Raw genomic sequence first — 26,961 nt, 5'->3', positions numbered from 1 at the left:
TGAGGCCGACACTGATATCAATATTCAACATATGGGCCGACAGTATTTTGAATAGAGACACAGAACATAAACAGACAAACTTGATACAGATTCCTTAGTTGTTGTTGTTTTGTGACCAGTAGAACTCAGTGGGACATTTCACAGTTTACAAATGAACTGGTGCTCTCTGGAGGACAAACTATGTGATGGAGACACTGTTTATGAATGAGCTCAAACTCAGTTTGGCATTTCTGCACTTCAGTTTCTTGTTACTTATCAGCCGATATATACACCGATACCATATATCTGCAATAAGCTGATATCAGCAAATAATATGGACGTGTGATTTATCAGTGTAGCTCTACTAAACAGCATGATATAGTACAGTCAATGGAACTATCAGTGTGATGTCATCTGACCCAACCAACACAACTCAGTATGGAGGTACTACGTTAAAGCATTATTAGATAGAATAATATACTATATGAAATATTATATCACTGAAGACAATAAATACATGATGATATGAATGTTCAGTAGGCTGTTATTGATTATGTGTGTTTTTCTGTGTTGTCTAATTATTCTCTAAATATCATTTATTTATATCTTTTCCTATGCAACATGTTAAATTAATGAATCTATGTATGTTTTATTTTATTAATTATGTGTTTGCTGGCTTTTTTTATTCTTTATTTCTTTATTTATATTTTATTTTTGTTTTATTTATTTATTTGTTTTAGCTTTTGGTTATTTACATTATTTTATGTATTTATTTATTTATTTAAAATCTTAATTTTGAACCATCATTCCCTGTGTAGATATATTATTATACGTCATTTTGTCTAGGCAGTGGGGGGTGAAGAAAAGTAATAAATGCTCTGTGTTAAATATCTGTGAATAATATTATTTTTCTTAAATAAAAAAAATAATGTATATATATATATATATATATATAAGTTAATCAAACTATATCAGGTTTTTTAAATGGAATTTTTTACATTAGTACCAATTCCAAGAGGACAAGAAGCACATTTTTAATTAAACTATGGTGACTAAAGTCCAACACTTTTAGCTGCTACTGGCTGCTAATTGGTAAATGTTGTTTAGACATACAATATGCAAAGCTCCAAAGCACCTTGTTTCATTATTACTGTGAGCTCTAACAACTTAAAAAGCGACTCTCTTACACCCCCTAGTGGCTGGAGGCATATTACACAAATAAAATACCACAAAGAAATACATGGCTCCTACAAAAATGTACTTCACAATACCATAAAACACAATATAACAGACAATACAAATACACCACCCACTACAGATAATATACAATCATAAAATAAATAAACATGTAAAAAGACAATAAAATGTAAGTATCTAGAACATGGGGTTAAACAACGTGTAAAATAAGATCTAGGTTCAATATATGACTACAATATATTATTATTACCTGATGAAAAATTATGAATGAATGTATCTCAATTATTATAAATAAACTCGTTAATAAAAAAAGCCTGATGGTGTTTTCATTTCTGCCTTAAAGTGGTGTTAATGAAGCTCTTCAAAGTGACTTACAGTAAAGTTATTATAACTACTAAACGTTTTTAGTAAATCTTACCTGCGGATGCAGCGTGGCAGAGGCACAGCAGGAAAATAACTTTCCTCATTTTGTTCACATAAAGAAACACCGAGAAGAGAAATTCACCACGATGTTACTCCTCTCCTTCTCCGTCTGCTTCTGGTTCCTTCCAACATGCGCAGCAGCTTCATTCTGACCATTAGAAAACTCCACATTGGCTGTGCGTCATGACTCATCATGAGTTACTAGGTGAGATTGAACAGCACAGGTTTTCAGTGGGAAGTGACACTATATATTGACAGAAAAACTACAGAACAGGAGACAAACAGCAGCACATAATGTATATAAAGTCAGAAATATGACTTCATAATATGATAGTTGTGGGACAGGTGTTTGGACCCATAAAATGCTTCATACATTTTATTAAAAATTATGTAATTAATGCCATCTGAAGAAAAAACAAACATTATTTTATATATATATTGATATATATATATTGATATATTGATATATTTTTTTTATTTAAGAAAAATAATATTATTCACAGATATTTACCACAGAGCATTTATTACTTTTCTTCACCCCCCACTGCCTAGATAAAATAACGTATAATAATATATCTACACAGGGAATGATGGTTCAAAATTAAGATTTAAAATAAATAAATAAATACATAAAATAATGTAAATAACCAAAAGCAAAAATAAATTAAATAAATAAAACAAAAATTATAAATTGAGATATATATTTTTAGAACTCAATAAATAATTGAGTTCAATCTGTTAAAACTGCAGGTGGAATAGTGGTATTTTTTTTAATAAGCACTAATTAAAACAGAAAACAATGATATGAAGGCATTAGGAAGAAATTGATTGACAAAGTTGTGAAAAATTGGAATGATAAAATGAAGCACCTGTGAGATATGACAAACAGTTTAATGTGAGGCTACAACCTTTCAGGAGTAGAATCCCGTCTGTGAGAACAGAGGTCAGATGAGGACAAGTAAAACAGAAACAATGAATGGACCAGAACACTCACACATACAGTCTACACATACAAACTGTGTTTTACCGACCATCACTCTATTTAATACAACACATCAAGGTCATGACCCTCATATCCAGAGAGCAATGCTTGGGTGTTTTTATGTGCTTTTAACATGCAACTTTTTGAAGAAAATGATAAATACAACTCATTTCCTTTTGATATATTCACCAGATACAAGGGTTATTTTCCTTTAGGTGCAGTTTCTTGTAGATTTAAAGCCAATTGTTCACACTTTATGTATGACTTTTCAGTCTCACATCATTGAAGTTTTACTGATGATCATGTTTGATGTTGTTTCTTCAACACCAGAGGAATGTGGCAAAACGAAGAAGACAAGAAGCTGCGATGGCCTGGCAGGGACCAAAATAACAACCATGTTACTGTGTATGCCACAATATGCAGATCATGCTGGATCTCTGTCACACAACACAGAAACAAAACCTAACAGACTCATCAGGGGATTTACGAGAAATGCTCCAGAGGGTTGTGCTGTTTCTGGCCAGTGGAGGAGCTCTAACCCCGTTACTGAGTCCTGAAAAGGCCTCATAGCCTACCAGAAATAAAAAACAGCAGGGTTCAGCAGAGAGACATCAAAAAGGAGTTAATCAAGTTGCATTGTGGGTAGGTTCATTGGGACTCACTGCTTCTGCCTGTTCCAGATCATTAGTGTTATCTGGAGAGTTTCATATCTGTGTTTATAAAACAAATCAAAACATATTGTCATATCTTCTATTCTTGATCTATTTTACATTTCCTTTGGTTAAAATAATTATGTCTCTGTGATAGAAATCAAATATTGACGCCCACAGCTACAATATTCATATTATTGTAGCTACAGTCACAGATGTGTGAGCATATATATGGAATCACAAAAAGACAGAACTTTGGAATATTGGGGATTTTATTGAAAAGCAAAACAGTACAAAAGGAGTGAAACAGCAGAGCAACTTCATTCAACGTTCATCTACTTAACCCAACACAAGACGGGATTTTGAGCATCGCTGTTCAATTTCTTTACGTTTATAAAACTAAGAGAGAAATCGTCTCTTGTCCCAAAAATACTAGCAGGAAATATTTACAAGAACATTTCTATCAGTGTGCTGAGAAGCTTCAAACATCCCACAACCCTTTAGAAGCTCAGCTAAACATTACAATATATTAATGTGTCAAAACAGATCAACAGATATTATGAAACAACAACACACTCCTGATTAATTAAGAAAAACCTCAAATACATGGATTATTATTTGCTTTGGAAAAACAAGATCTTCAAAATGTATCAGTTTTTAAAGGGACTGTTTGTAACTTCTTACACGTATAAATCTTTGCGGGTCGGTGTCCCATGTGCGCTCGCGTGTGTCTACGCTGTTCAGAATCAGACTCCAACACAAACTACACGGAGTTGTATCTAGTGAAGCCCGTCTGTTAAACAGTGTTGGCCGCGGTCGGAGACCGTCGCTTTGGTCTCTTAATCTAGTGGTCTGGTAAAATAATGTAAATTAAAATGATCATTTCCCTGCAGACCATACTGATTAATGACCCAAACTGTGCTCTCCAGGGCCCTGGGCTGTACTATGTGGATGACAACGGGACGCGTCTGTCTGGCCGTATGTTCTCTACCGGCTGTGGTAACAGTTATGCCTACGGCGTGGTGGACAGCGGTTACCGGGAGGACATGACGGTGGAGGAGGCGTACGAACTGGGCCGTCGGGGCATCGCTCACGCTACGCACAGGGACGCCTACTCTGGAGGGTCGGTCAACAGTGAGTATACTCTGAGAATACTCCTCGGCTTTGTTTTTTTGATTTAGCATTTAAGCATATCTTTTGTCTCTGTTTAAGACATTCTGTTTGGCCGCACCATCGGTATGGTTACAGTGGGTCTCTCAGATCCAGACTGAAATCTTAACAACTATTGGATGGATCGCCATGAAATGTTGTACAGACATTCATGGTTCCCGTAGGATGAATCCTCGAGCTCCACTGTGAGGTTCACATTTTGGTTTTCAGTTAAATATCTCAACAACTTTTAGGATGGACTACGATGACATTTGGTTCAGACATTCATGTACCGGTGATCCTCTGACTTTTCATCTGTTACCATCATCAAACCTTCAAGACTAATGACATTCCCATCATCCTCAACTGCTCTTTCACTAGCAAGGACCACACCACCAACAAGACGAGCTTAACGATTTATTAAAGAAAGACATGACTGATGTGTAAGACTTAAACTGCCTGTAGCTCATCCGCTTTGCCAAATGCGTTGTGGGGATGCTTCGACAGGGAATTAGCCGTAGCACCCGGACACGACGTCATGAAATGTATAACGCTGGAGTATTAGGGCCACATTGAGGGAAAAATATAAATCTGAGAGAATAAAGTCATAATATTATAAAGTAGTAGTTTTACGTGTTATTTTAGAGGGGAAATAGAGCAGCCTGTGTGAAAATGATGAACGTGGAGCATCTTGTGAAGTTCTACTTTAGTTTAGGTTTCACAAATAACCAAATACTTCACCTTTTGGCTCATCAGCACCACATTATCATCAGGATCAGGACCTGGAAAAGAAACTGCGTTTATTGCAAAGAAAGAACAGCACGGACCTGATGGAGGAAATATTTTTTTTCTCATAAAGTTATGACTTCATTCTCGTAATATTACGACTTTTTTTTCGTGAAATAGTATGACTTTACCTTCCCCCCGTCCCTCCCGTACTTCCGCCTGTTCGCGTGTCACAATTTAGGTCTGGAGCAGAACTCGGAAACTATTTAACTTTGGAACTTCAACTTTGGTCTGATGGTTGACAGTGTGGTCTAGTTGTGCCTTTTGCGGGTTAGAAGTCCAGGGTGCCCATTAGTTAATTAGTTAATGCTCATTAATTCCATTAGTTCCAAAAGGGCAAAACCTTTGGCACTACTTTAATAGGGGTCAAGCAGTGTGCGGGGGTAAGTGAGCCATGCTCACTTTGGCCACTTTTCCCTCAATGTGGCCCTAATACTCCGTCGTACTGTGAGCACTTGAAAAGGGTAAATTGGGACTTTTGTCTTTATGTGTTTATGTGTACATTTGTGTGAATATGTGTGAATATGTGTACTCATCTCTGTGTGTGTGTGTGTGTGTGTGTGTGTGTGTGTGTGTGTATCTAGTGTACCACATGCAGGAGGACGGCTGGATAAAGGTGTGTAAGGATGACGTATCAGAGTTGATCCACCGCTACAGGAAGGGAATGTTCTGAGTTTGACCCCTGAACCCAGATCAACCTCAGCACTCGACCCAATAAAGCGCTTGTTTCCAAGATGATGCAACGTTTTTATAGTTGATTTTAGAAATGAATGACCCCACTTTGTCTCCCAGCAGAGTGTGTGGTCCATTTCTGATTTTGAATCAATGAAATATCAGAACATGAAATGCTAAAGAACCGTTTCTTTCCGGGACAGACGAACCTAAACTTTGCAGAATCAAACTGTTATTAGATCGTTAACATCTTTGTTTGGTTATTGTTCTTTAAATATGATGTAATGCAGGTAACTGTGTATGTTGATTCTTACATGGTTCAGTGTATTGTTTTGTGGTTTTGTTAAAACAATCTCAGCAACACAACACACAGCTCCAAATAAAGACGTTTGTTCAGCCCACTGCTCTGTCCTGTAATGATTAACCTGAACTGATACGTCATGTTGCTGTTTGATATAAAGTGGACAGGATTCATGATGATGATGCAGCATGTCACTGAAAAATCAGGAGAATTTGTAGTAAAAATATGTTGACCTGAGTGTGTTAAATATAAATAATATTCCTTGTTTACTGTCAACCACATAGTTATTCAATATGATCGTGTCATCACATTTTCAACGTGAGGTAAATCTATGTGTTTTTTTATATACTTTATTTTTATATTTATAGGAGAAACATTCTCGATGCATCGTCTGATCGTTACAGACTTTGTTTCTATCATCGCTGGGCGTCTGGTGAAATGTGACCGCAAACATACAGGAAGCGCCAAACCTCATTTCCATGACTAAACCTGTTGGGTGAGATTTCTAAAGCTGTCGTTACTGTATCCTACGAATATATCCATATTAATACTGAACTGTTTTACATCACTTCAGTATATTTAAGTATGGTTTATTATATCATTTATAGTTTAAAGTATAATACAGGTAGGTAATGCAACACGAACAAATATACATTTTGACAAAATAGCTCATCTGTTTCCGTGCAGAACTCAGCCACACAGGTTTTACCCGTGGAGGTATATAAGTATAAGTACTTCATCTGTTTGTGAAGTTAACCTTTGGAGGTCACAGAGGGCTAGCAGTTAATGATATGACTTTAGAAAAAAATATATTAAAAACCAAAGGCTGCACAAAATGTTGTTGTCACAGCTATATTAATGACATAAAATATGTAATTGGGGTATTTATTACTGTAGGTACAGTATAACCTACAGCACATTGCATCTAGTTAGAAAGATACTGAGGAGCCACAGAATTTCCTGACTGTTGTAATGTCATCAGTTGCCGGGCAGATTTCAGTGCAACAGGTTTTAACAGGGGAATACCAGAGCAGCGTGCAGCCGGAAGAATAACTGAGTGGAGTGGATCTGCCAAGTCTATCAATAAAAGAATATATACCGTATATACTGTATTTATATATATACATACAAATAACATGTTAAGACCTTTCTTATTAGAGAAAGCAGAAAACCACACGAGAGAGAGAGAGAGAATGTAAAAGGTGGTCAAACTAAATCATCTCATTTGTTTTCTTGTCATGTGAAAAGTGAAATCCTCCTTCCTCTTCCTGCTCTTTAGTTTAACATCTACAGGTCAGAGACACGTTCATTTAGTCTTTCTGACTATATAGTGAATACTATTCAGATAAGTGTAGCTACAGTCAGCCACTGGAATCACACAAAGACACACGCATTTGTAATATTGGCCAATTTATTGAAAAGCAAAACAGTACAAAAGGAGTAAAACAGCAGAGCAACTTCATTCACGTTCATCTAGTTCACCCAGGGGTCAGCAACCTTTACTATCAAAGGAAACACAGACTGTTAAGTCTAATGCAGTGAGGACACAAGTCCAAAAGAGACGCAGGACATTTGGCTGGAAGCTCCTGCTGGAATATATTCAGCAAATGCAGTGAGCTTCTTCTGAAGATGTCTTTCAATATTACTGTTTTATTGTTGAATCTGTCCGCGCACTATTAAATTACTCAGAGACTTTTCTTCTTTGGGATTTGGAATCAACAGCGAGCCTATTGAGCTATTAAGGTTCAGCAAAATTAGAGGACAAGGCGCCGGGCCGAAGACATACATACATAGGCTATGACGCACGTTTTAGTTGATTGAAGTGATGACAATTTTTATTCATATTTTGTTTACAATAAGAGAATGTAAGACACACTTTAGGTCTACAACAATGATGTTAAAAAAATAACTGTTATTAATTTCCATATATATTTTTGTTGTCAAAGCCACTGGAGAGGGGCTAAAGAGACGCAGGTTGCTGACCGCTGACTTAACCCAACACAAGACGTGATTTTGAGCATCGCTGTTTATATTTACAACAACATTTCTATCAGTGTGCTGAGAAGCTTCAAACATCCCACAACCCTTTTAGAAGCTCAGCTAACATTAAAATATATTAATGTGTCAAAACAGATCAAAAGATATTATGAAACAACAACACACTCCTGATTAATTAAGAAAAACCTCAAATACATGGATTATTATTTGCTTTGGAAAAACAAGATCTTCAAAATGTATCAGTTTTTAAAGGGACTGTTTGTAACTTCTTACACGTATAAATCACCCGGGTCGGTGTCCCATGCGCGCTCGCGTGTGGCTACGCTGTTGAGACTCAGACTCCAACACAAACTACACGGAAGAACAAAAACCACAAAGTTGTATCTAGTGAAGCCCGTCTGTTAAACAGTGTTGGCCGCGGTCGGAGGACACGGGGGAGACCGTAGCTTTGGTCTCCAGGACCGGAGTTACTGCTGTACTCTGCTCCTCTGCTCCTCTGCCTGCCTTCACTCACACACCGCACTCGTTCTCGCTCTCTCTCTCCACCTCTCACGTGCATGCTGCTCACTCCACACTGCAGAAGAGTTAGTTTAGCTCTGAGAATATCTAGTGAATGTTCACTGGACGTTTGTGCAGAAATAACTGCTGCAGCTCCTCCAGACCAACAGAGGTTTCCCGTGTCTTGTGAAGTGACGGGGCTCCGCAGAGAGAAACGTTATCGTCCAGCGAGCACAAGTGCGAGCAACAGAGCGCGGATTTTCGTTGACTTAACGGCCACAAGTGTCGCTGTTAACAAGCAATTTCTGATTCTTACAAACAGTCCCTTTAAAGAAATAATCAAACAAACTATTTACACAACTGGAAAATAAATGTTGAACTGATGTTTCTATTGTGTGTATGTGTGTGTGTGCGTGTGTGTGTGTGTGTGTGTGCATAGGGGATCATCACTGGATGCTGCTGATTGATTAGCAGTATTGACTATCTGTTATCTCAAGGTATATATCATCATATTGACAGACCCGAGTGTACGTGGATGTGTGTGTGTGTCTATCATAGAAATATTTCTATGGTGTCTATATCTGTAAATTAACGTTTGTGTTACCACTAAGCAGAAAAAACCCCAACAGCAGAAGCATCAAACTGTAACTATGGTGGATTTATTGTTTAGTCTTTATTATGTATGAAGAGTTCTGTGATGCTTTCATTGTTTTACTTCTCTCCAAAAATAATCATCCTCATTTGATTTACCAACATTTAAACAAATATTTGATCAGAGGAAATTACACTTTTGTTTTTAACTAAATGATCCAAATAATTTAATGTCTCCATTTATGTTGGATGATATTTGTATTTTTTTCTAATTTCTTTGTATTCCAATCAACTACAAATAAATTGCCAACCCTGATTCCACCAGTTTATGATATGAATGAAGAATAACCAATGAATTCCCAGTTGACGGAGGAGAATGTGGCACCGCTCCTTGATCCAGTGCAGAATGTATCCATAAACCTAAAAAGGCAGAAAGAAAATAAAAATACATAAAATAGAAAACAAAACTATTTACCATAAATGTTTGGAGAGTTCAGTTCAACAAAAGCACATATTTACAGCCTCATGTAGACCTCAGATATCCATGATTCAGTCATTGAAGTGTTAACATGTTGTTAGTATAAATCGTTTATTTTAATTTGGTTCGACACCATTTTAATAAATTGGTGTCTCTGTTTTTCTAAAGGTTCATATTTGAGTTTTTAATATACAGACAGTTTATCTGAGCTGCTGATGTGAAGCTTTCTGAAAGCATCTCCGTCTTTCTCTTAATAATCTCACTTCACGTCATATTAAACAGTTTCACCTTCGTTGTGGAGAAACTCAAAGATGTTTTTTCCAGCTACAACGTGTCACAGAAGTTTTACAGCGGATAAAGAAACAATCACAGAAGCTCCTTCTGCACAGAGTTTAAGGCAGCTTTGTTTAACAACAGGTGTGAATGCTTCATGTCCCATATGAAGCAACTCACTGTGTGCAGGCTGGTGTGTTCATCATTTAGGATCCTGGATTCAGTTCCTCCAAGACCTCAGCGTTGTTTACAGCTGTAAGGTCAGAAACACATTGTTAGCCCTCAGCAAACACTGCAGGAAGAAGTCCTTCAGCACAAAATACACTAACTCTTTTTAATCTACAGAGATTCAGCTCAGAGGAAATAGAATAAAAACAAGTTGTACTTACGAGATGGAGGGCGTTTGGCTGAAATAAAAAGACAAGACTAATTATTGATGTTGTCACAGTTGAAGATGTCAGACTTTGTCTCCTTTAATGTTTCCAGTGATGACCCGCTCTTCTACTCACTCAAACTCATAAATAAATCCTTTCTACCTTTTGTTTGACATCATTTATCTTCCATCACCTCTCCCTTACATCATCATGCTATAGTCATATTATCATCAAACTGTGGCTCTGAGCCTTACAGCACTGACTGCTGGTTCAAACACATTTAGATGTGCTGGGAAGGGAAATTAGTTTGGATAAAAGCATCAACTTAAAAGTCTAAAATCAAAACAGAGAGGAAAAGACAAGAGACGATGTTTCTGTTTGGGTTTCTCACCGTTCTTCTTTTTATAAATGACGACTCCAATCACAGCGATGAGGACGAGAGCAAGAACAACCACTGCAGCGATGATGAGGACGGTCATGTCAGTGGGCTTCTCTGTTGAGCACAAAACAACAACAAATAGTCACAACCTGAACACATGAAACAGGCACCTCTAATCTCTGAACTGTCGCTACACATTAAAACAGTTACACAAGGCTTTATAGCATCTAAAATCTAAAATTAATTTACAAAGGTGACAGTGAACTAAATGTGTGTTTGCCATCTCCATCACTCCTGATCTCAGTCTCACCTCTGTTGGTCCTGATCACTGCTTTGTCCAGTCTGGTGACGAGGTCTTTCACACCAGAGAGCTGAAACACACAGTCGTACCTCCTCCAGTCTTCAGGTGGGACTGATGAAAGTTTCAGGTCAGCACTCATCTGGAAGGTTCCATCGTGGTTGGGGAGGATCTCTCCGAGGTCCACGTCCTCATGAAGCTCCTCTCCATCTTTCCTCCAGAACAGTGTGGCTCTGTCAGGGTAGAAACCTGTAGCGTGGCAGCTGACTGGAGAGGAGGGAGTCTTCTGGAGGAGAGACACTGAGGGAAGCTCTGGAGAGTAAAGGGAGAGAGATTTGTTGTGTTTTTTATTTGTTACTATCATTCCAGTAAACAGTACTGGTACTTTAAAAGATCTCCTGTAGTAACACAAAAATGATGATGTGCGAAGATTCTGTCTTCTGAATATTATTAACGTACCACAGACGTAGCTACTGACCAAAAGTGAAGTCAGATGTCAATAATCAGAACCCATAACTCTTTTTCCCAGCTAAGTCAGGGTTTCTTCAACCAGTAGAAAAGGTATGTAAATGTATTTCTTTGGTATTTTTATATCATTATGATGAAAATGTTACTAAACAAATATTTCAGACGATGTGAGTCCTCCACATCCAGCTACTCACATGATTCTTTCATATCAATAAACTAAAGATCACAAAGTTTACAGTACAAAGAGGATGACTGGTTTTCTTAAAATAATATGTTTTAGTCAACTGTCAAAAACTGAAAGTGTGACCCTGAGGTTTTTGGAGGGGAGAGCGACAGAAAGAGAGAGAGAAGGAAAACAACAAACGTGATAGAGATCAACAGATAGCCCATGTGTCATTTGAGAAACAAAACTGTTTTTATCAACATTGTTGTGTCTATGAAACTACATCAGGTCATGTGATTCTACCTGTTCTCAGCAGAACGCTCCTCCCATAGTTCACATACTTCTTCAGATACTCAGGACAAATCTGGGTGAAGTAGAGTTTGTCCTGTGCTCTCAAAGCTTTGTCATGATCCCACTTGTGTTTGGTGATGACAGCCTGTTGATTTGGAGCGACGTATGTCTCTGTCTTCAGGTCAAATGATATGAGGTCTTCTCCATCATAACCCCACTGATAAAAACCTTTAACCTCATCAGTCTCATCGTCCCATTCACAGCCATACATCCTCTGGAAAATGTGGACATCTGAGAGAGAGAGACAGAGACGGCATTAAACCAGAGTGAGATCACAGCCCAGTCATCTATTATCAGTTGATATCACATCAGTGGCGCCATATGACCCGAGCACCAATAGGAAGCGTCAAACTACAGCGTCTAGAGTATTTTTACACTGCATTAGCTACTAATGCAGGCCGACTTAAACTTGATTTCTCATCTGAAAAGGCCCCCCTTCAGGGGATTGCCCATTGTTCTGATGGTCCATCCCTTCTGAAAATACACCTCTCCGTGCACATGGTTAATTATTATGCAGAATGAGGTCATCATCTCATCGCCTTGAATGCCTTCATTGGTTGGTTAGGTTTAGGCATGAGGAGTTAGATTAGACATGTTACAATATCGTAAGTCAACCAGAGGCAGAGTAGGTTGGGTCACGCCTTAGCCATGTTAGGAAAAAAACTCCCAACAGGGAAGGTCCGATGATGTCATTTTGCATTATAAATTAGCCATGTGCTTCTTTTCGGGATATATATCAGGTAGGGATGTTAATAATTAACCGTTTAACTGTTAACCGACATTAAGCATTTTAACCGAATAATGCTATCGGTTAAAAGAAATATTAATAATTAATAAAAAGCTGAGTAAAACTTGTCACTTTAAGGGAAAATGCTGGTCCACCTTAAGAGTCCACCTTAAGAGAGTCTGAGCCAGCGTTATAGCCTTGGGTCTTGAGCTCGCTTGAGCGGAGGAGTTGTAGCCTCTTAGCATTTATTCACCGATTAATAAACTGTATACACACGGTCTGCTACACCTACGTTCACAGCTAGACAGCACCGACAACACATGCGGTCTGTCGGAAACTCGGTGAAGTTTTGCTGCGCTGAGAGACCGTATGTGTGTGACTACAGGGAGCACGAAGCTACCGGCAGAGCTACAGCTGCTAATGTAGCACAAACACACACACTGTCGGACAATCGCTATCGTTAATCCGGACAGACACACAGCTGACAACCTGCTAAACTAAATGTGCGGTGGAGACTTTTCCTGGGAAACTGGCTGCATGTCTGCGACACTACATGCAGCATCGAAGTTATCTATCTGCTAAGTTAACGCTCCCGTACGGGTGAACTGGGGACTCCGTTGTCTGTTGTGCTCATACACTGCAGCTGAAGCACCGCTGCATGCAAGGAACAAATCTTGTCGGTTAACGGTTAATAATCAGTTAAGAACATTTTTCACAATTAGCATCCTTATATCGGGACATTTTTCTGGATATAAAAACAGCAGCTCCTCCGTTCGCTTGTATGTGTTTACAGGCCAGTCTTGCCCTGTCCAATATGGCGCCCACGTTGACGTACCATCCAGGAGTCAATGCGGCATCTATGTATATATGTCTATGTTTTTACCGCTGTGTGTGTGTGTGTGTGTGTTTGTGTGTGTGTGTGTGTGTGTTTGCAACCTAATAACAAGAAAAAAACATTGATAAAACTTTTTGAGTAGAAAGTGAAACATGAACAAACCTCCAGTTTGGTTGAAACGCTGCTTTGCAAGTTCAAGGTTGACTTTGAAGGCCTGCTGGTTACCCTTAGAGATCTCAGTCTCCCCCTCCCAGTACTGAGGATCATCTTCTGTGACGTGGTTCATCCAGTCCTGTTTGGGTTCTGCTCTCCTGGTGTTACTGTCATAGTGATCTATCTCAACTTCATCAACCAACCCAACAACCACAAACTCTGGGAAGTTTGGGACTCCAGATGACGCAGTAGAGAAATACTTCAGAGAGTGAGTCACTGGAAGAGAAAGTTTGCAGCATTAGCCCATGGTTTCCCAATCTACCGCCAAGAACAGCAATAGATGTTATTTTGCAAACTCCTGCACAGCTTACGGGTCTCATCTTAAATATTTATAGTACTATTGTGCCACTCAATAATGTTGCACCTGATAAGGTCCGAGCAGACTGGGGGGAAGAGCTTGGAACTAATATATGTGATGAAGTATGGAGTGGTGCATTGGGAAGGGTAAACGGGTCAATCTCATGTACCCTCCTTCGCTTAATTCAGTTCAAGGTTCTTCATCAAATCCATTATAGTAAAGCCAGACTGTCAATGATCTACTCTAATGGAAATGAGACGTGTGATCGATGTCACATAGAAAAGGTAAACCTCACTCATATGTTCTGGTCTTGAAATAAATTATTTACAGTGCCTTCTAATTTTATTCGTCATGATTAGCCCAACCCAGGAACCGCTCATTGAGCGCTCTACATACCGGAATATAGTTAATAAATCTGTTTATATTTCAAAGCATGTAATGTATCTTTTCCTATGCAACATGTTAAATTAATTAATCTGTATGTATGTATGTTTTATTTTATTAATTATGTGTTTGTTGGCTTTATTTATTTATTCATTTTATTTATTTATTTAGCTTTTGGTTATTTACATTATTTTATGTTTGTTTTTATTTATTTCAAATCTTAATTTTGAAACATCATTCCCTGTGTAGATATATTATTATACATTATTTTTTTAGGCAGTGGGGGGTGAAGAAAAGTAATAAATGCTCTGTGGTAAATATCTGTGAATAATATTATTTTTCTTATATATATATATATAAATATAAATATAAGTTAATCAAATTATATCAGGTTTTTTAAATGGAATTTTTCAAATCTTTTTCTTATTTTTTTTTACATTAGTACCAATTCCCAGAGGACAAGAAGCACATTTTTAAGAAAACTATGGTGACTAAAGTCCAACACTTTTAGCTGCTACTGGCTGCTAATTGGTAAATGTTGTTTAGACATACAATATGCAAAGCTCCAAAGCACCTTGTTTCATTATTACTGTGAGCTCTAACAACTTAAAAAGCGACTCTCTTACACCCCCTAGTGGCTGGAGGCATATTACACAAATAAAATACCACAAAGAAATACATGGCTCCTACAAAAATGTACTTCACAATACCATAAAACACAATATAACAGACAATACAAATACACCACCCACTACAGATAATATACAATCATAAAATAAATAAACATGTAAAAAGACAATAAAATGTAAGTATCTAGAACATGGGGTTAAACAACGTGTAAAATAAGATCTAGGTTCAATATATGACTACAATATATTATTATTACCTGATGAAAAATTATGAATGAATGTATCTCAATTATTATAAATAAACTCGTTAATAAAAAAGCCTGATGGTGTTTTCATTTCTGCCTTAAAGTGGTGTTAATGAAGCTCTTCAAAGTGACTTACAGTAAAGTTATTATAACTACTAAACGTGTTTAGTAAATCTTACCTGCGGATGCAGCGTGGCAGAGGCACAGCAGGAAAATAACTTTCCTCATTTTGTTCACATAAAGAAACACCGAGAAGAGAAATTCACCATGATGTTACTCCTCTCCTTCTCCGTCTGCTTCTGGTTCCTTCCAACATGCGCAGCAGCTTCATTCTGACCATTAGAAAACTCCACATTGGCTGTGCGTCATGACTCATCATGAGTTACTAGGTGAGATTGAACAACACAGGTTTTCAGTGGGAAGTGACACTATATATTGACAGAAAAACTACAGAACAGGAGACAAACAGCAGCACTTAATGTATATAAAGTCATAAATATGACTTCATCAAGTTATTGTTGGTTTTCTAAAGACAATGTATAATGGTAACAATTATGTTACAATATGTTTTGTTGTTATTTAACGTCATCCCATTCAATATTTAGGTTTTTGTCATTATATATAATAATAATAACATATCCTAACAAAATTGTGTTACAATTATTCATTGTCTTTAGAAAACCATCAATAATTTGACGCAATATCATATCATATAATATAATATCACAGTTGTGGGACAGGTGTTTGGACCCATAAAATGCTTCATACATTTGATTAAAAATTATGTAATTAATGTTATCTGAAGAAAAAAAACAACATTATTTTATATATACATATATATATATATATATATATATATATATATATATATCGATATATTATTTTAGAACTCAATAAATAATTTAGTTCAATCTCTTAAAACTGCAGGTGGAATGATAAAATGAAGCACCTGTGAGATATGACAAACAGTTTAATGTGAGGCTACAACCTTTCAGGAGTAGAATCCCGTCTGTGAGAACAGAGGTCAGATGAGGACAAGTAAAACAGAAACATGAATGGACCAGAACACTCACACATACAGTCTACACATACAAACTGTGTTTTACCGACCATCACTCTATTTAATACAACACATCAAGGTCATGGCCCTCATATCCAGAGAGCAATACTTGGGTGTTTTTATGTGCTTTTAACATGCAACTTTTTAAAGAAAAAGATAAATACAACTCATTTCCTTTTGATATATTCACCAGATACAAGGGTTATTTTCCTTTAGGTGCAGTTTCTTGTAGATTTAAAGCCAATTGTTCACACTTTATGTATGACTTTTCAGTCTCACATCATTGAAGTTTTACTGATGATCATGTTTGATGTTGTTTCTTCAACACCAGAGGAATGTGGCAAAACGAAGAAGACAAGAAGCTGCGATGGCCTGGCAGGGACCAAAATAACAACCATGTTACTGTGTATGCCACAATATGCAGATCATGCTGGATCTCTGTCACACAACACAGAAACGAAACCTAACAGACTCATCAGGGGATTTACGAGAAATGCTCCAGAGGGTTGTGCTGTTTCTGGCCAGTGGAGGAGCTCTAACCCCGTTACTGAGTCCTGAAAAGGCCTCATAGCCTACCAGAAATAAAAAACAGCAGGGTTCAGCAGAGAGACATCAAAAAGGAGTTAATCAAGTTGCATTGTGGGTAGGTTCATTGGGACTCACTGCTTCTGCCTGTTCCAGATCATTAGTGTTATCTGGAGAGTTTCATATCTGTGTTTATAAAACAAATCAAAACATATTGTCATATCTTCTATTCTTGATCTATTTTACATTTCCTTTGGTTGAAATAATTATGTCTCTGTGATAGAAATCAAATATTGACGCCCACAGCTACAATATTCATATTATTGTAGCTACAGTCACAGATGTGTGAGCATATATATGGAATCACAAAAACACAGAACTTTGGAATATTGGGGATTTTATTGAAAAGCAAAACAGTACAAAAGGAGTGAAACAGCAGAGCAACTTCATTCAACGTTCATCTACTTAACCCAACACAAGACGGGATTTTGAGCATCGCTGTTCAATTTCTTTACGTTTATAAAACTAAGAGAGAAATCGTCTCTTGTCCCAAAAATACTAGCAGGAAATATTAACAAGAACATTTCTATCAGTGTGCTGAGAAGCTTCAAACATCCCACAACCCTTTAGAAGATCAGCTAACTATGGTGGATTTATTGTTTATTCTTTATTATGTATGAAGAGTTCTGTGATGCTTTCATTGTTTTACTTCTCTCCAAAAATAATCATCCTCATTTGATTTACCAACATTTAAACAAATATTTTATCAGAGGAAATTACACTTTTTTTCTGATTCTGAATTCAGTTTCCTCCAAGAGCTCAGCGTTGTTTACAGCTGTAAGGTCAGAAACACATTGTTAGTCCTCAGCAAACACTGCAGGAAGAAGTCCTTCAGCACAAAATCAGTCAGATGATCAGATCAGTCTCAATATTAACAAATGCACACAGAAGGATTCACAAATGTATTTTGTGATTTATACATAAATGACTCTCTCCACAAAAATATCTTTCACTGCACATAGTTATCGTTGTATGTCTATATATATATGTATGTCTTGATTTAAATACATGTAATAGAAATCCAAAAATATATATTTAAAAGTATTAACATGTTTTCATCAAAAACACATTTGGCTGTTGTTACATTTATAAACAAACTGTTGAACCTGCATTTACAAACTGCTGGTCATGTGTGAACTTCACTGCATCTGTGTTTGGGTTTTTTGAGACTCCCCTGATGCAAACCAGGAAGGGCGTTGGTTGTTGATGCAAATTTTCGTGGCCAAACGGTGCTACTACAACTTCCAACAAAAATACTTTTACCCAAAGACTTACATTGACTTACATGATTTTGCACAATGAGAGCTTCTGACAATCTTATTCAAACTACTTGTTGACGGTCAGCATAGTTGGTCAATAGAATTTATTCTGACTGATTTACTGATAGACACATACATTCATCCAGTTACTAAATAATTCTGTCTACTCATCTTCTAAAACTGTGCGGTAGTTCAGTCAATACAGCATCTATAATCTCTGAACTGTGGCTACACATTAAAATAGTTTTAAAAAAACTTTTTTACAATTTAAAATCTGAAATTAATTTACAAAGGTGGTAGAAAAAAACTCAAAATAGAAACCAAAGACAATGAAATTGTGTTTTGTCTGTTTGATTATTGATATGTTTCTATATTAATCAAAGCTAAGTAAACAGTGGACAGGCAGCACAACAGAAATGGTGGTAATAACTCCGGGTCCAGAGGAGCATGTGCATAAGTTTAATACTAGGGATGTCACGGTACCAGAAATCTAGTAGTCGATACCAAAACCAGTGAATTTCAACAATTCTCGATACCAAATTCGCTACCACGGTAAAAAAAAAACAACAACAATAATAAATCCCCTGAACTGTAATTCAACATGTACTCTTTTATTAAAAACATTTGAACGTTACAAAAAACAGAGGCATGTTGCCTTTAAGTAATATATAAAAAGAATTGACCCATTTTGTTCATTTTGGCGTATCAGCGGCATGCTATCAATCGATAGACAGACGACGGACACTACGTACTGACCATGAATGCATCTGGTCCATCAGCTCAGAGTAGCAGGAGCAGAAGGCAGAGGATTTGTTGTCAAAGTGAAAAGCAAACGCACCTATTTGGCAATATTTCACATTTAATCCCAATGTTATAAGGGAACCTTAACGTTAATGAGGTAATCATCACGAGGTGGATGGAGCCGTCACAGTCGGTGTGCACGGAGCAGCGGCGCCAGGTAGACCGCCGCAGCCGAGCCCCCCAGAAAAAGCTCTACCAGAGAGGCCAGACACACCGCCACCCGACGGTAAAGATCAGAGTCAGCGCTCTGCACATGTTGACCGTCATCTTTTCTTGTAGAATGTCCGGTGTTATCGGTAACACCGGTGTTGTCACAAGTTTATTAACCGGTGGGTAAATTTTCCTCACCGTCACATCCCTACCAACGACCATTACAGGCATCGTACGGTACCTTCGGTACTGTAGAAAAAGAGTACCGTCACTTTCTTCGAATTTTGGCATCGACTTGGTACCGAAGTATCGGTTCTCGTGACATCCCTATTTAATACTGATCTAAACCTTAAAATTATATATAAAAAACTAGGTAATAGAAACTGACAACACAACTTCCCATCCACATAAAACCACATGAACTGCAGGACAGTGACAGTCCACCTCTGTTGGTCCTGATCACTGCTTTGTCCAGTCTGGTGACGAGGTCGTCCCTCACACCAGAGAGCTGAAACACACAGTCGTACCTCCTCCAGTCTTCAGGTGGGACTGATGAAAGGTTCAGGTCAACACTCATCTGGAAGGTTCCATCGTGGTTGGGGAGGATCTCTCCGAGGTCCACGTCCTCATGAAGATCCTCTCCATCTTTCCTCCAGAACAGTATGGCTCTGTCAGGGTAGAAACCTGTAGCGTGGCAGCTGACTGGAGAGGAGGGAGTCTTCTGGAGGAGAGACACTGAGGGAAGCTCTGGAGAGTAAAGACAACAGTATTATTATTTACTGCATATTAATATTAGCATTCCTGTTTGACTTTATACATTTTAAATGCCTTCGTAACACATACACTATATACGACTTGGACCTTTTATATATATATATATATATATATATATATATATATATATATATAAAAAAAAGATCCCTCCCAAAAATCCGGGGATTTTTTGCCAGAGGACCAAATCCAAGATGGCCGCTGGCAGGATTTTGAAATATTATCTTTTGAACCAGAGCAGCTAGAATCATGACTGAAGACACTTTTTCGTGTAAGTCGATGAAGAGGATTCTGATTCTGACATCAGTTTGAGGTTATGACATCATTTTGACCCAGAAATCCAATATGGCCGCCATCCAGCAGAGTGAAAATGTAACTTTTGAACGGACAGATGTTTTTCAATGAAAATCAAATAAAAGACACCTTCTGAAGTACATTTTACTTTTAAAACTATATTTGATCATTTATTCAGGTAGATCATGACATTACATGAGTAGAAGATGACCAGATCTAGATAGAACAAGTGTGTGTCTGGATGACTGTTTATGTTCAACCCTGTATCACACCAAAGCGTGTAATAGACCCGCCTGTCCACCAGAGGATTGCGAGTCAATGTCCCGTTTTGCCTCACTTAGGCGTGAATATTGCATGTGTGTATTAAGGTGTAGAACCAGCAGGTGGCAACAAAAACAATCACTTAGGTTTAGGAAAAACATCATGGCTGGTGTTAAAATAAGTACATAAACTAAGTACAATATATACGGAAACAATGTAACATAAGTACGGAAAACACGTCACCAACGTCACCATCGTCACCAACGTCATCAACGTCATCAACGTCACCAACGTCACCAACGTCATCAACGTCATCAACGTCACCAACGTCACCAACGTCATCAACGTCATCAACGTCACCATCGTCACCAACGTCATCAACGTCATCAACGTCACCATCGTCACCAACGTCACCAACGTCACCAACGTAACTTACAAAACAAAACACCGGTCTCCAGCATGGAAGTCCTGTGTTTGTTGGACCCATCGACCCGCCATAAACAGTCTTCCTCACTTTTTATTCTACGTAACTAGCTCTGAGCGTAGCATATTTACGCAGATGCATCTACTTTGCAGTCCGTACAGACTACATGGCGTACAAATGACACGCCCAAAGAAAGAAACCCGTTCTTATTTCACGCTTTTGCCTTGCGTATTATCGTGTCATTCACACACTTTTTTGTGCAACTGGGGCCCCTCTACCACGTATCATCCACAATTAGGGACGGAGTCTTCGTCTCACTATCAGGGACTACTTTGCACCTGCATGGTGGATTTTTTTCAGGACAATAATGTTCACGTTCTGAAAACCTTTTTTGAGTGTGAACCTATTGACTTAGAAATACTAAAGTGTCAGGACTACGTGAAACATGGACTGTGGATTATATCCAAACCAAACAAGTGTTTTGTTTCTGTCACATAATTAACACTGGATCTCATCCAAACTGGCACATTAGAGAACTCCTTGCACCTGAGGAGTGGAATGAGGTGTGTCTCCTGTCTGAATTATAAGCTGCAATAAAAGTTGTCCTCTCACAAACAAAAACACTCTAATAGAACTCTGCTAGTTCTGTCGGAATAGTCCGGAAATGCGTCCTTCCTGCCTATTCAGGACTCTATAGTGTGTCTCTGACGCTAATGAATCTGTTAATGCATCATTCATCTCCAATCTCTCTCATTCTCATTAAAGTTCAGTGTAGAAAACATTCAGGTAGCAGCTTCTCATATCGGGCACGGACCGTCACTTTCACCAGTTGAAATGACAAACGTCGCCAGCAGCAGGTAACATCGGCAACAATGCTGTAGCCAGCAGGCGATCTGAGGGGGGAAGAAGCTCCTCTCCGATAACACCCGGGCCACACGGCCTTCCTGAGCAACAAAAATCTTCTTGCTTTTCCTTTAGACGCCAGGTGTGACGATTACATGGATTCATCAATACACAGCACAGTGAGAACCACTTCTTGGACACTTCTGAAACGCACTGCGGCACGATTGGTGGAATCACAAAGCATTGTTCAGACTGGCTGCGATCAGCTCCGGCAGACGCATCGCAGCCCGGAATGCGGCGCAGCTGTGCCCGCTGGAGGCTACTGATATTTCAGAGCCATGGTCGGGGTCATAGATTCTAACTTACATAAACCCCAGTCAGACAAAGGATCAACGAGTCAGCACAGTTTTTTATAAACCACAGAAAAAAATTGTCTGCCATCTCCATCACTCCTGATCTCAGTCTCACCTCTGTTGGTCCTGATCACTGCTTTGGCCAGTCTGGTGACGAGGTCGTGCTTCACACCAGAGAGCTGAAACACACAGTCGTACCTCCTCCAGTCTTCAGCTGGGACTGATGAAAGTTTCAGGTCAACACTCATCTGGAAGGTTCCATCGTGGTTGGGGAGGATCTCTCCGAGGTCCACGTCCTCATGAAGGTCCTCTCCATCTTTCCTCCAGAACAGTGTGGCTCTGTCAGGGTAGAAACCTGTAGCGTGGCAGCTGACTGGAGAGGAGGGAGTCTTCTGGAGGAGAGACACTGAGGGAAGCTCTGGAGAGTAAAGGGAGAGAGATTTGTTGTGTTTTTTTATTTGTTACTATCATTCCAGTAAACAGTACTGGTACTTTAAAAGATCTCCTGTAGTAACACAAAAATGATGATGTGCGAAGATTCTGTCTTCTGAATATTATTAACGTACCACAGACATAGCTACTGACCAAAAGTGAAGTCAGATGTCAATAATCACAACCCATAATTCTTTTTCCCAGCTAAGTCAGGGTTTCTTCAACCAGTAGAAAAGGTATGTCAATATGAACTGGTTTTCTTAAAATAATATGTTTTAGTCAACTGTCAAAAACTGAAAGTGTGACCCTGAGGTTTTTGGAGGGGAGAGCGGCAGAAAGAGAGAGAGAAGGAAAACAACAAACGTGACAGAGATCAACAGATAGCCCATGTGTCATTTGAGAAACAAAACTGTTTTATCAACATTGTTGTGTCTATGAAACTACATCAGGTCATGTGATTCTACCTGTTCTCAGCAGAACGCTCCTCCCATAGTTCACATACTTCTTCAGCCACTCAGGACACTCCTGGGTGAAGTAGAGTTTGTCCTGTGCTATCCTAGCTTTGTCATGATCCCACTTGTGTTTGGTGATGACAGCCTGTGGTTTTGGAGCGACGTATGTCTCTGTCTTCAGGTCAAATGATATGAAGTCTTCTCCATCATAACCCCACTGATTATAACCCATAACCTCATCAGTCTCATCGTCCCATTCACAGCCGTACATCCACTGGACAATGTGGACATCTGAGAGAGAGAGACAGAGATAGCATTAAACCAGAGTGAGATCACAGCCCAGTCATCTATTATCAGTTGATATCACATCAGTGGCGCCATATGACCCCGAGCACCAATAGGAAGCGTCACACTGCAGCGTCTAGAGTAGTTTTACACTGCATTAGCTACTAATGCAGGCCGACTTAAACTTCATTTCCCATCTGAAAAGGCCCATTGTTCTGATGGTCCATTCCTTCTGAAAATACACCTCTCCGTGCACATGGCTAAATATTATGCAGAATGAGGTCATCATCTCATTGCCTTGAATGCCTTCATGTGTTGGGTTGGTTGGTTAGGTTTAGGCATGAGGAGTGAGATTAGACATGTTACAATATCAGGGTAAGTCAACCAGAGGCAGAGTAGGTTAGGTCACGCCTTAGCCATGGTAGGAAAAAGAAATTGGTACCTGGGAAGGTCCGATGTCATTTTGCATAATAATTAGCCATGTGCTTCTGTTCGGGATATATATCGGGACATTTTTCAGACTGTAGCTCCGGATATTTCTCAACTTCAACAACTAGTCTCACCTCATCCATTCATCGACACACACGAGAGACAGCGACACCAAGAGGTGAGTGAGGAGACTGGAGGTCGAGCTGCCATGGGAGCACAGAAGAGGAGCTGCTACGGGAGCCGGGATGTAGCAAGCAGGGAGCAACGTTAGCCAGCTCTTATCTGATGTTACGGAAGCAAACGTTTCGTAAAGATGTAACAGTTGATAATATGAAAAATACTTCAAGGAAAATGTGATAATGTGATGATACTAGTTTTTAATAATGACCTAATAATTGATTGAATCCAGCAGATCGAAGGACAGACCGCTGATCCATGAACCGGAAGCAGTGACGTTAACGTATTTAACAGTTTTTCACCAAAATGTTTGGGAAAAGAAAATAAATCGTAACTTTACGTTACTCCTCGTAGATAATACATATAACATAAACTTTTGAATATAAAACGACTCGTTGAGATCCGTTGAGAAATGTAGACGTTATAGTTCTTTTTATCCAGAAAAAACAACACAGTTTAAACTAACAAATGCAGGAAGGACAGCTGGATTTATGCTGTGGGTGTTTACCGCTTTGAATTATATTTTCATACTTATTCTTTAACTTCCTCTTGAGTCCGTTTCACACCGCCTGAGAGGGGGGACGCAGCTGAAAGAAGGTTTAAATAGTCATACACACCACATTGTTAATACTGGGCATGATTAGGTGTAATCCAGTCATCTGTTATACATTTAAAAGCTATTTATATCTAGGCAAGTATGTCTTACTTTTGAGTGTTCCGTTAAATTAATAACTCTGTTAATTTACGCATTCACACATCGGGAGAGTTTTCCTTCGCCAGCTGATCTTCCTGCTTTTGGCAGCTTCAACTGTGTTACTTTTAGTCTGGATGTTTTATGTGTTTAATTTCTTCGTATTTGTCTAATATAGTTTATATACTTTGTAAAATGTGCCGCTCTGTCTGTCTGTCTGCTGACAGTAGACTGGTCCATGTCTGTGATTGGTCAGATGCTGCAAACACCTCCCCGTTCATGTGAACGCGCTCACAGCCAGACTGAGAAACTCTGGGTTGATTTACCGAGTTGGTAACCAGATTTGTAGGACCGCTTAGTGTGATCTCCTTTGTTAGGTTAAGTGAAGCCCGATAACGAGAAGCTACCCTGGGTATGTTGAACTCGCTTCGTAGTACAGGCCTCAGGAGTCAATGCGGCATCTATGTATATATGTCTATGTTTTTACCGCTGTGTGTGTGAACAAACATGAACAAACCTCCAGTTTGGTTGAAACGCTGCTTTGCAACTTCAAGGTTGGATTTGAAGACCTGCTGGGTAGCCTTACAGTTCTCAGTCTCCCTCTCCCAGTACTGAGGATCATCCTCTGTGACGTTGCTCATCCAGTCCTGTTTGGGTTCTACCATCCTGGTGTTACTGTCATAGTGATCTATCTGAACTTTATCAACCAACGCAACAGACACAAACTCTGGGAAGTTTGGGACTTCAGAAGACGCAGTGTAGAAATACTTCAGAGAGTGAGTCACTGGAAGAGAAAGTTTGCAGCATTAGCCCATGGTTTCCCAATCTACCGCCAAGAACAGGACTAGATGTTATTTTGCAAACTCCTGCACAGCTTAAGGGTCTCATCTCAAATATTTATAGTACTGTTGTGTCACTCAATAATGTTGCACCTGATAAGGTCCGAGCAGACTGGGTGGAAGAGCTTGGAACTAATAAATGTGATGAAGTATGGAGTGGTGCATTGGGGAGGGTAAACGGGTCAAAGATCTACTCTAATGGAAATGAGAAGTGTGATCGATGTCACATAGAAAAGGTAAACCTCACTCATATGTTCTGGTCTTGAAATAAATTATTTACAGTACCTTCTCATGTTATTCGTCATGATTAACCCAACCCAGGAACCGTTCATTGAGCGCTCTACACACCGGAATGTAGTTAAGAAATTTGTTTATATTTCAAAGCATGTATACTGTATATATCTTTTCCTATGCAAAATGTTAAACTAATTAATCTGTATGTATGTTTTATTGTATTAATGATGTGTTTGCTGGCTTTTTTTTATTCTTTATCTATTTATTTATATTTTATTTATCTAATTTATTTTGCTTTTGGTTATTTACATTATTTTATGTATTTATTTATTTATTTTAAATCTTAATTTTGAACCATCATTCCCTGTGTAGATATATTATTATACGTTATTTTTTCTAGGCAGTGGGGGGTGGGAGAAAAGTGAAAAATGCTCTGTGTTAAATATCTGTGAATAATATTATTTTTCTTAAATAAAAATATTATATATATATATATATACATATATATATGATTTATATACTCTTACTTTGTAAATGGCAACTTCCGGTCGCAGAAGATGAATAAAAACTGGCCTTTAGAATTAGAATTAGAATTAGAAATAGAAAATGAAAATCAACCTGTTTTAGTTTAGTTCATCCCTTTTTGACCCCAATAAAGAAAAACGTCTTGTATTTCAATATTATTTTTTTGTATTTTAAAATGAAAATCAAATAACCACATTTTTTTTTTTTTAATATGCGTTTGTGAAAGGAAAATCAAATGACCAAAAGATACACTGACCCATAAAACACACTATAAAAAACAATACATATACACCACCCACTACAGATAATATACAATCATAAAATAAATAAACGTGTAAAAAGACAATAAAATGTAAGTATCTAGAACATGGGGTTAAACAACGTGTAAAATAAGATCTAGGTTAAATATATGACTACAATATATTATTATGACCTGATGAAAAGTTATGAATGAATGAATCTCAATTATTATAAATAAACTCATTGAAAAAAAAAAAAAAAGACTGATGGTGTTCAGTTCCGCGTTAAGGAAGCAGCCTAAATCTCTTCAAAGTAGAACTTACAGTAAAGTTATAACTACAAAACGCTTTTAGTAAATCTTACCTGCGGATGCAGCGTGGCAGAGGCACAGCAGTAAAATAACCTTCCTCATTTTATTCACATAAAGAAACACCGAGAAGAGAAATGCTGCACCTTCTCCTTCTTGCTCCTTCTACACAGCTTCGATGGGTGCAACATGCACAGCAGCTTGATTC

General features: G+C 38.3%; 4 protein-coding genes and 1 long non-coding RNA gene across 16 annotated transcripts in view; 3 read left to right on the top strand and 2 right to left on the bottom strand.

The window, feature by feature from the left end:
- Positions 1 to 1,753, bottom strand: part of LOC119503122 (H-2 class I histocompatibility antigen, Q9 alpha chain-like) — a 26,219-nt gene extending 24,466 nt beyond the window's left edge. For 2 of the 3 annotated variants that reach the window (XM_037794717.1, XM_037794719.1), the window contains exon 1: positions 1,595 to 1,753. In XM_037794717.1, coding sequence (XP_037650645.1) covers positions 1,595 to 1,643 — 49 coding nt within the window. In that variant the 5' untranslated portion in view covers positions 1,644 to 1,753. The remainder of the gene's footprint in view (positions 1 to 1,594) is intronic. The other variant, XM_037794718.1, reaches the window with a different exon arrangement.
- The window catches only part of LOC119503172, a 15,404-nt gene extending 4,080 nt beyond the window's left edge, over positions 1 to 11,324 (top strand). Inside the window, exon 2 of the long non-coding RNA XR_005210259.1 lies at positions 11,159 to 11,324. This is a non-coding gene — a long non-coding RNA (uncharacterized LOC119503172). The remainder of the gene's footprint in view (positions 1 to 11,158) is intronic.
- On the top strand, positions 4,071 to 5,925 carry LOC119503161 (proteasome subunit beta type-8-like). Its single transcript, XM_037794777.1, has 2 exons — positions 4,071 to 4,365; positions 5,751 to 5,925. The coding sequence occupies exons 1-2, from the start codon at positions 4,107 to 4,109 to the stop codon at positions 5,837 to 5,839; spliced, it is 348 nt and encodes a 115-aa protein (XP_037650705.1). The 5' UTR covers positions 4,071 to 4,106; the 3' UTR covers positions 5,840 to 5,925.
- LOC119503115 (H-2 class I histocompatibility antigen, Q9 alpha chain-like) lies at positions 9,030 to 26,961 on the bottom strand. Of its 8 annotated transcripts, none has more exons than XR_005210248.1 (9): positions 26,810 to 26,960; positions 25,126 to 25,392; positions 23,039 to 23,317; positions 22,258 to 22,560; positions 21,689 to 21,693; positions 10,743 to 10,821; positions 10,367 to 10,403; positions 10,158 to 10,230; positions 9,030 to 9,646 (listed from the first exon to the last, which is right to left on the bottom strand). XR_005210248.1 is itself a non-coding variant. In XM_037794705.1 (9 exons), exons 1-8 carry the CDS (start codon positions 26,856 to 26,858, stop codon positions 10,184 to 10,186), a joined length of 1,047 nt encoding a protein of 348 aa, XP_037650633.1. In that variant the 5' UTR covers positions 26,859 to 26,956; the 3' UTR covers positions 9,030 to 9,646; positions 10,158 to 10,183. The 8 variants fall into 8 exon arrangements, 5 of the variants coding, with proteins under 5 accessions (XP_037650633.1, XP_037650629.1, XP_037650630.1 ...); XR_005210247.1 differs by lacking the exons at positions 21,689 to 21,693; positions 22,258 to 22,560; positions 23,039 to 23,317; positions 25,126 to 25,392; positions 26,810 to 26,960 and adding exons at positions 10,905 to 10,909; positions 11,041 to 11,340; positions 11,963 to 12,241; positions 13,735 to 14,001; positions 15,521 to 15,598; XM_037794705.1 differs by having other exon boundaries at positions 10,367 to 10,384; positions 26,810 to 26,956.
- Positions 15,521 to 26,961, top strand: part of LOC119503121 (H-2 class I histocompatibility antigen, Q9 alpha chain-like) — a 114,004-nt gene continuing 102,563 nt past the window's right edge. For all 3 annotated transcript variants that reach the window (XM_037794715.1, XM_037794714.1, XM_037794716.1), the window contains exon 1: positions 15,521 to 15,598. The gene's annotated coding sequence lies outside the window, so the exon portion shown is untranslated. The remainder of the gene's footprint in view (positions 15,599 to 26,961) is intronic.

This window comes from Sebastes umbrosus, chromosome 15, assembly GCF_015220745.1.
Source record: "Sebastes umbrosus isolate fSebUmb1 chromosome 15, fSebUmb1.pri, whole genome shotgun sequence".
Lineage (NCBI taxonomy): Eukaryota > Metazoa > Chordata > Actinopteri > Perciformes > Sebastidae > Sebastes > Sebastes umbrosus.
This window is presented reverse-complemented; position numbering and strand designations above follow the sequence as displayed.

What these genes read in the sequence shown, in the direction of transcription:
- LOC119503161 (XM_037794777.1), top strand. Translation starts at nt 4,107, where the DNA reads ATGATCATTTCCCTGCAGACCATACTGATTAATGACCCAAACTGTGCT. An exon ending in CTCTGGAGGGTCGGTCAACA is followed by an intron (nt 4,366 to 5,750) that starts GTGAGTATACTC and finishes GTGTGTATCTAG; the next exon opens with TGTACCACATGCAGGAGGAC.
- LOC119503115 (XM_037794702.1), bottom strand. Translation starts at nt 26,858, where the DNA reads ATGAGGAAGGTTATTTTACTGCTGTGCCTCTGCCACGCTGCATCCGCA. An exon ending in CTGCCACGCTGCATCCGCAG is followed by an intron (nt 25,393 to 26,809) that starts GTAAGATTTACT and finishes TTTCTCTTCCAG; the next exon opens with TGACTCACTCTCTGAAGTAT. An exon ending in GCGTTTCAACCAAACTGGAG is followed by an intron (nt 23,318 to 25,125) that starts GTTTGTTCATGT and finishes TCTCTCTCTCAG; the next exon opens with ATGTCCACATTGTCCAGTGG.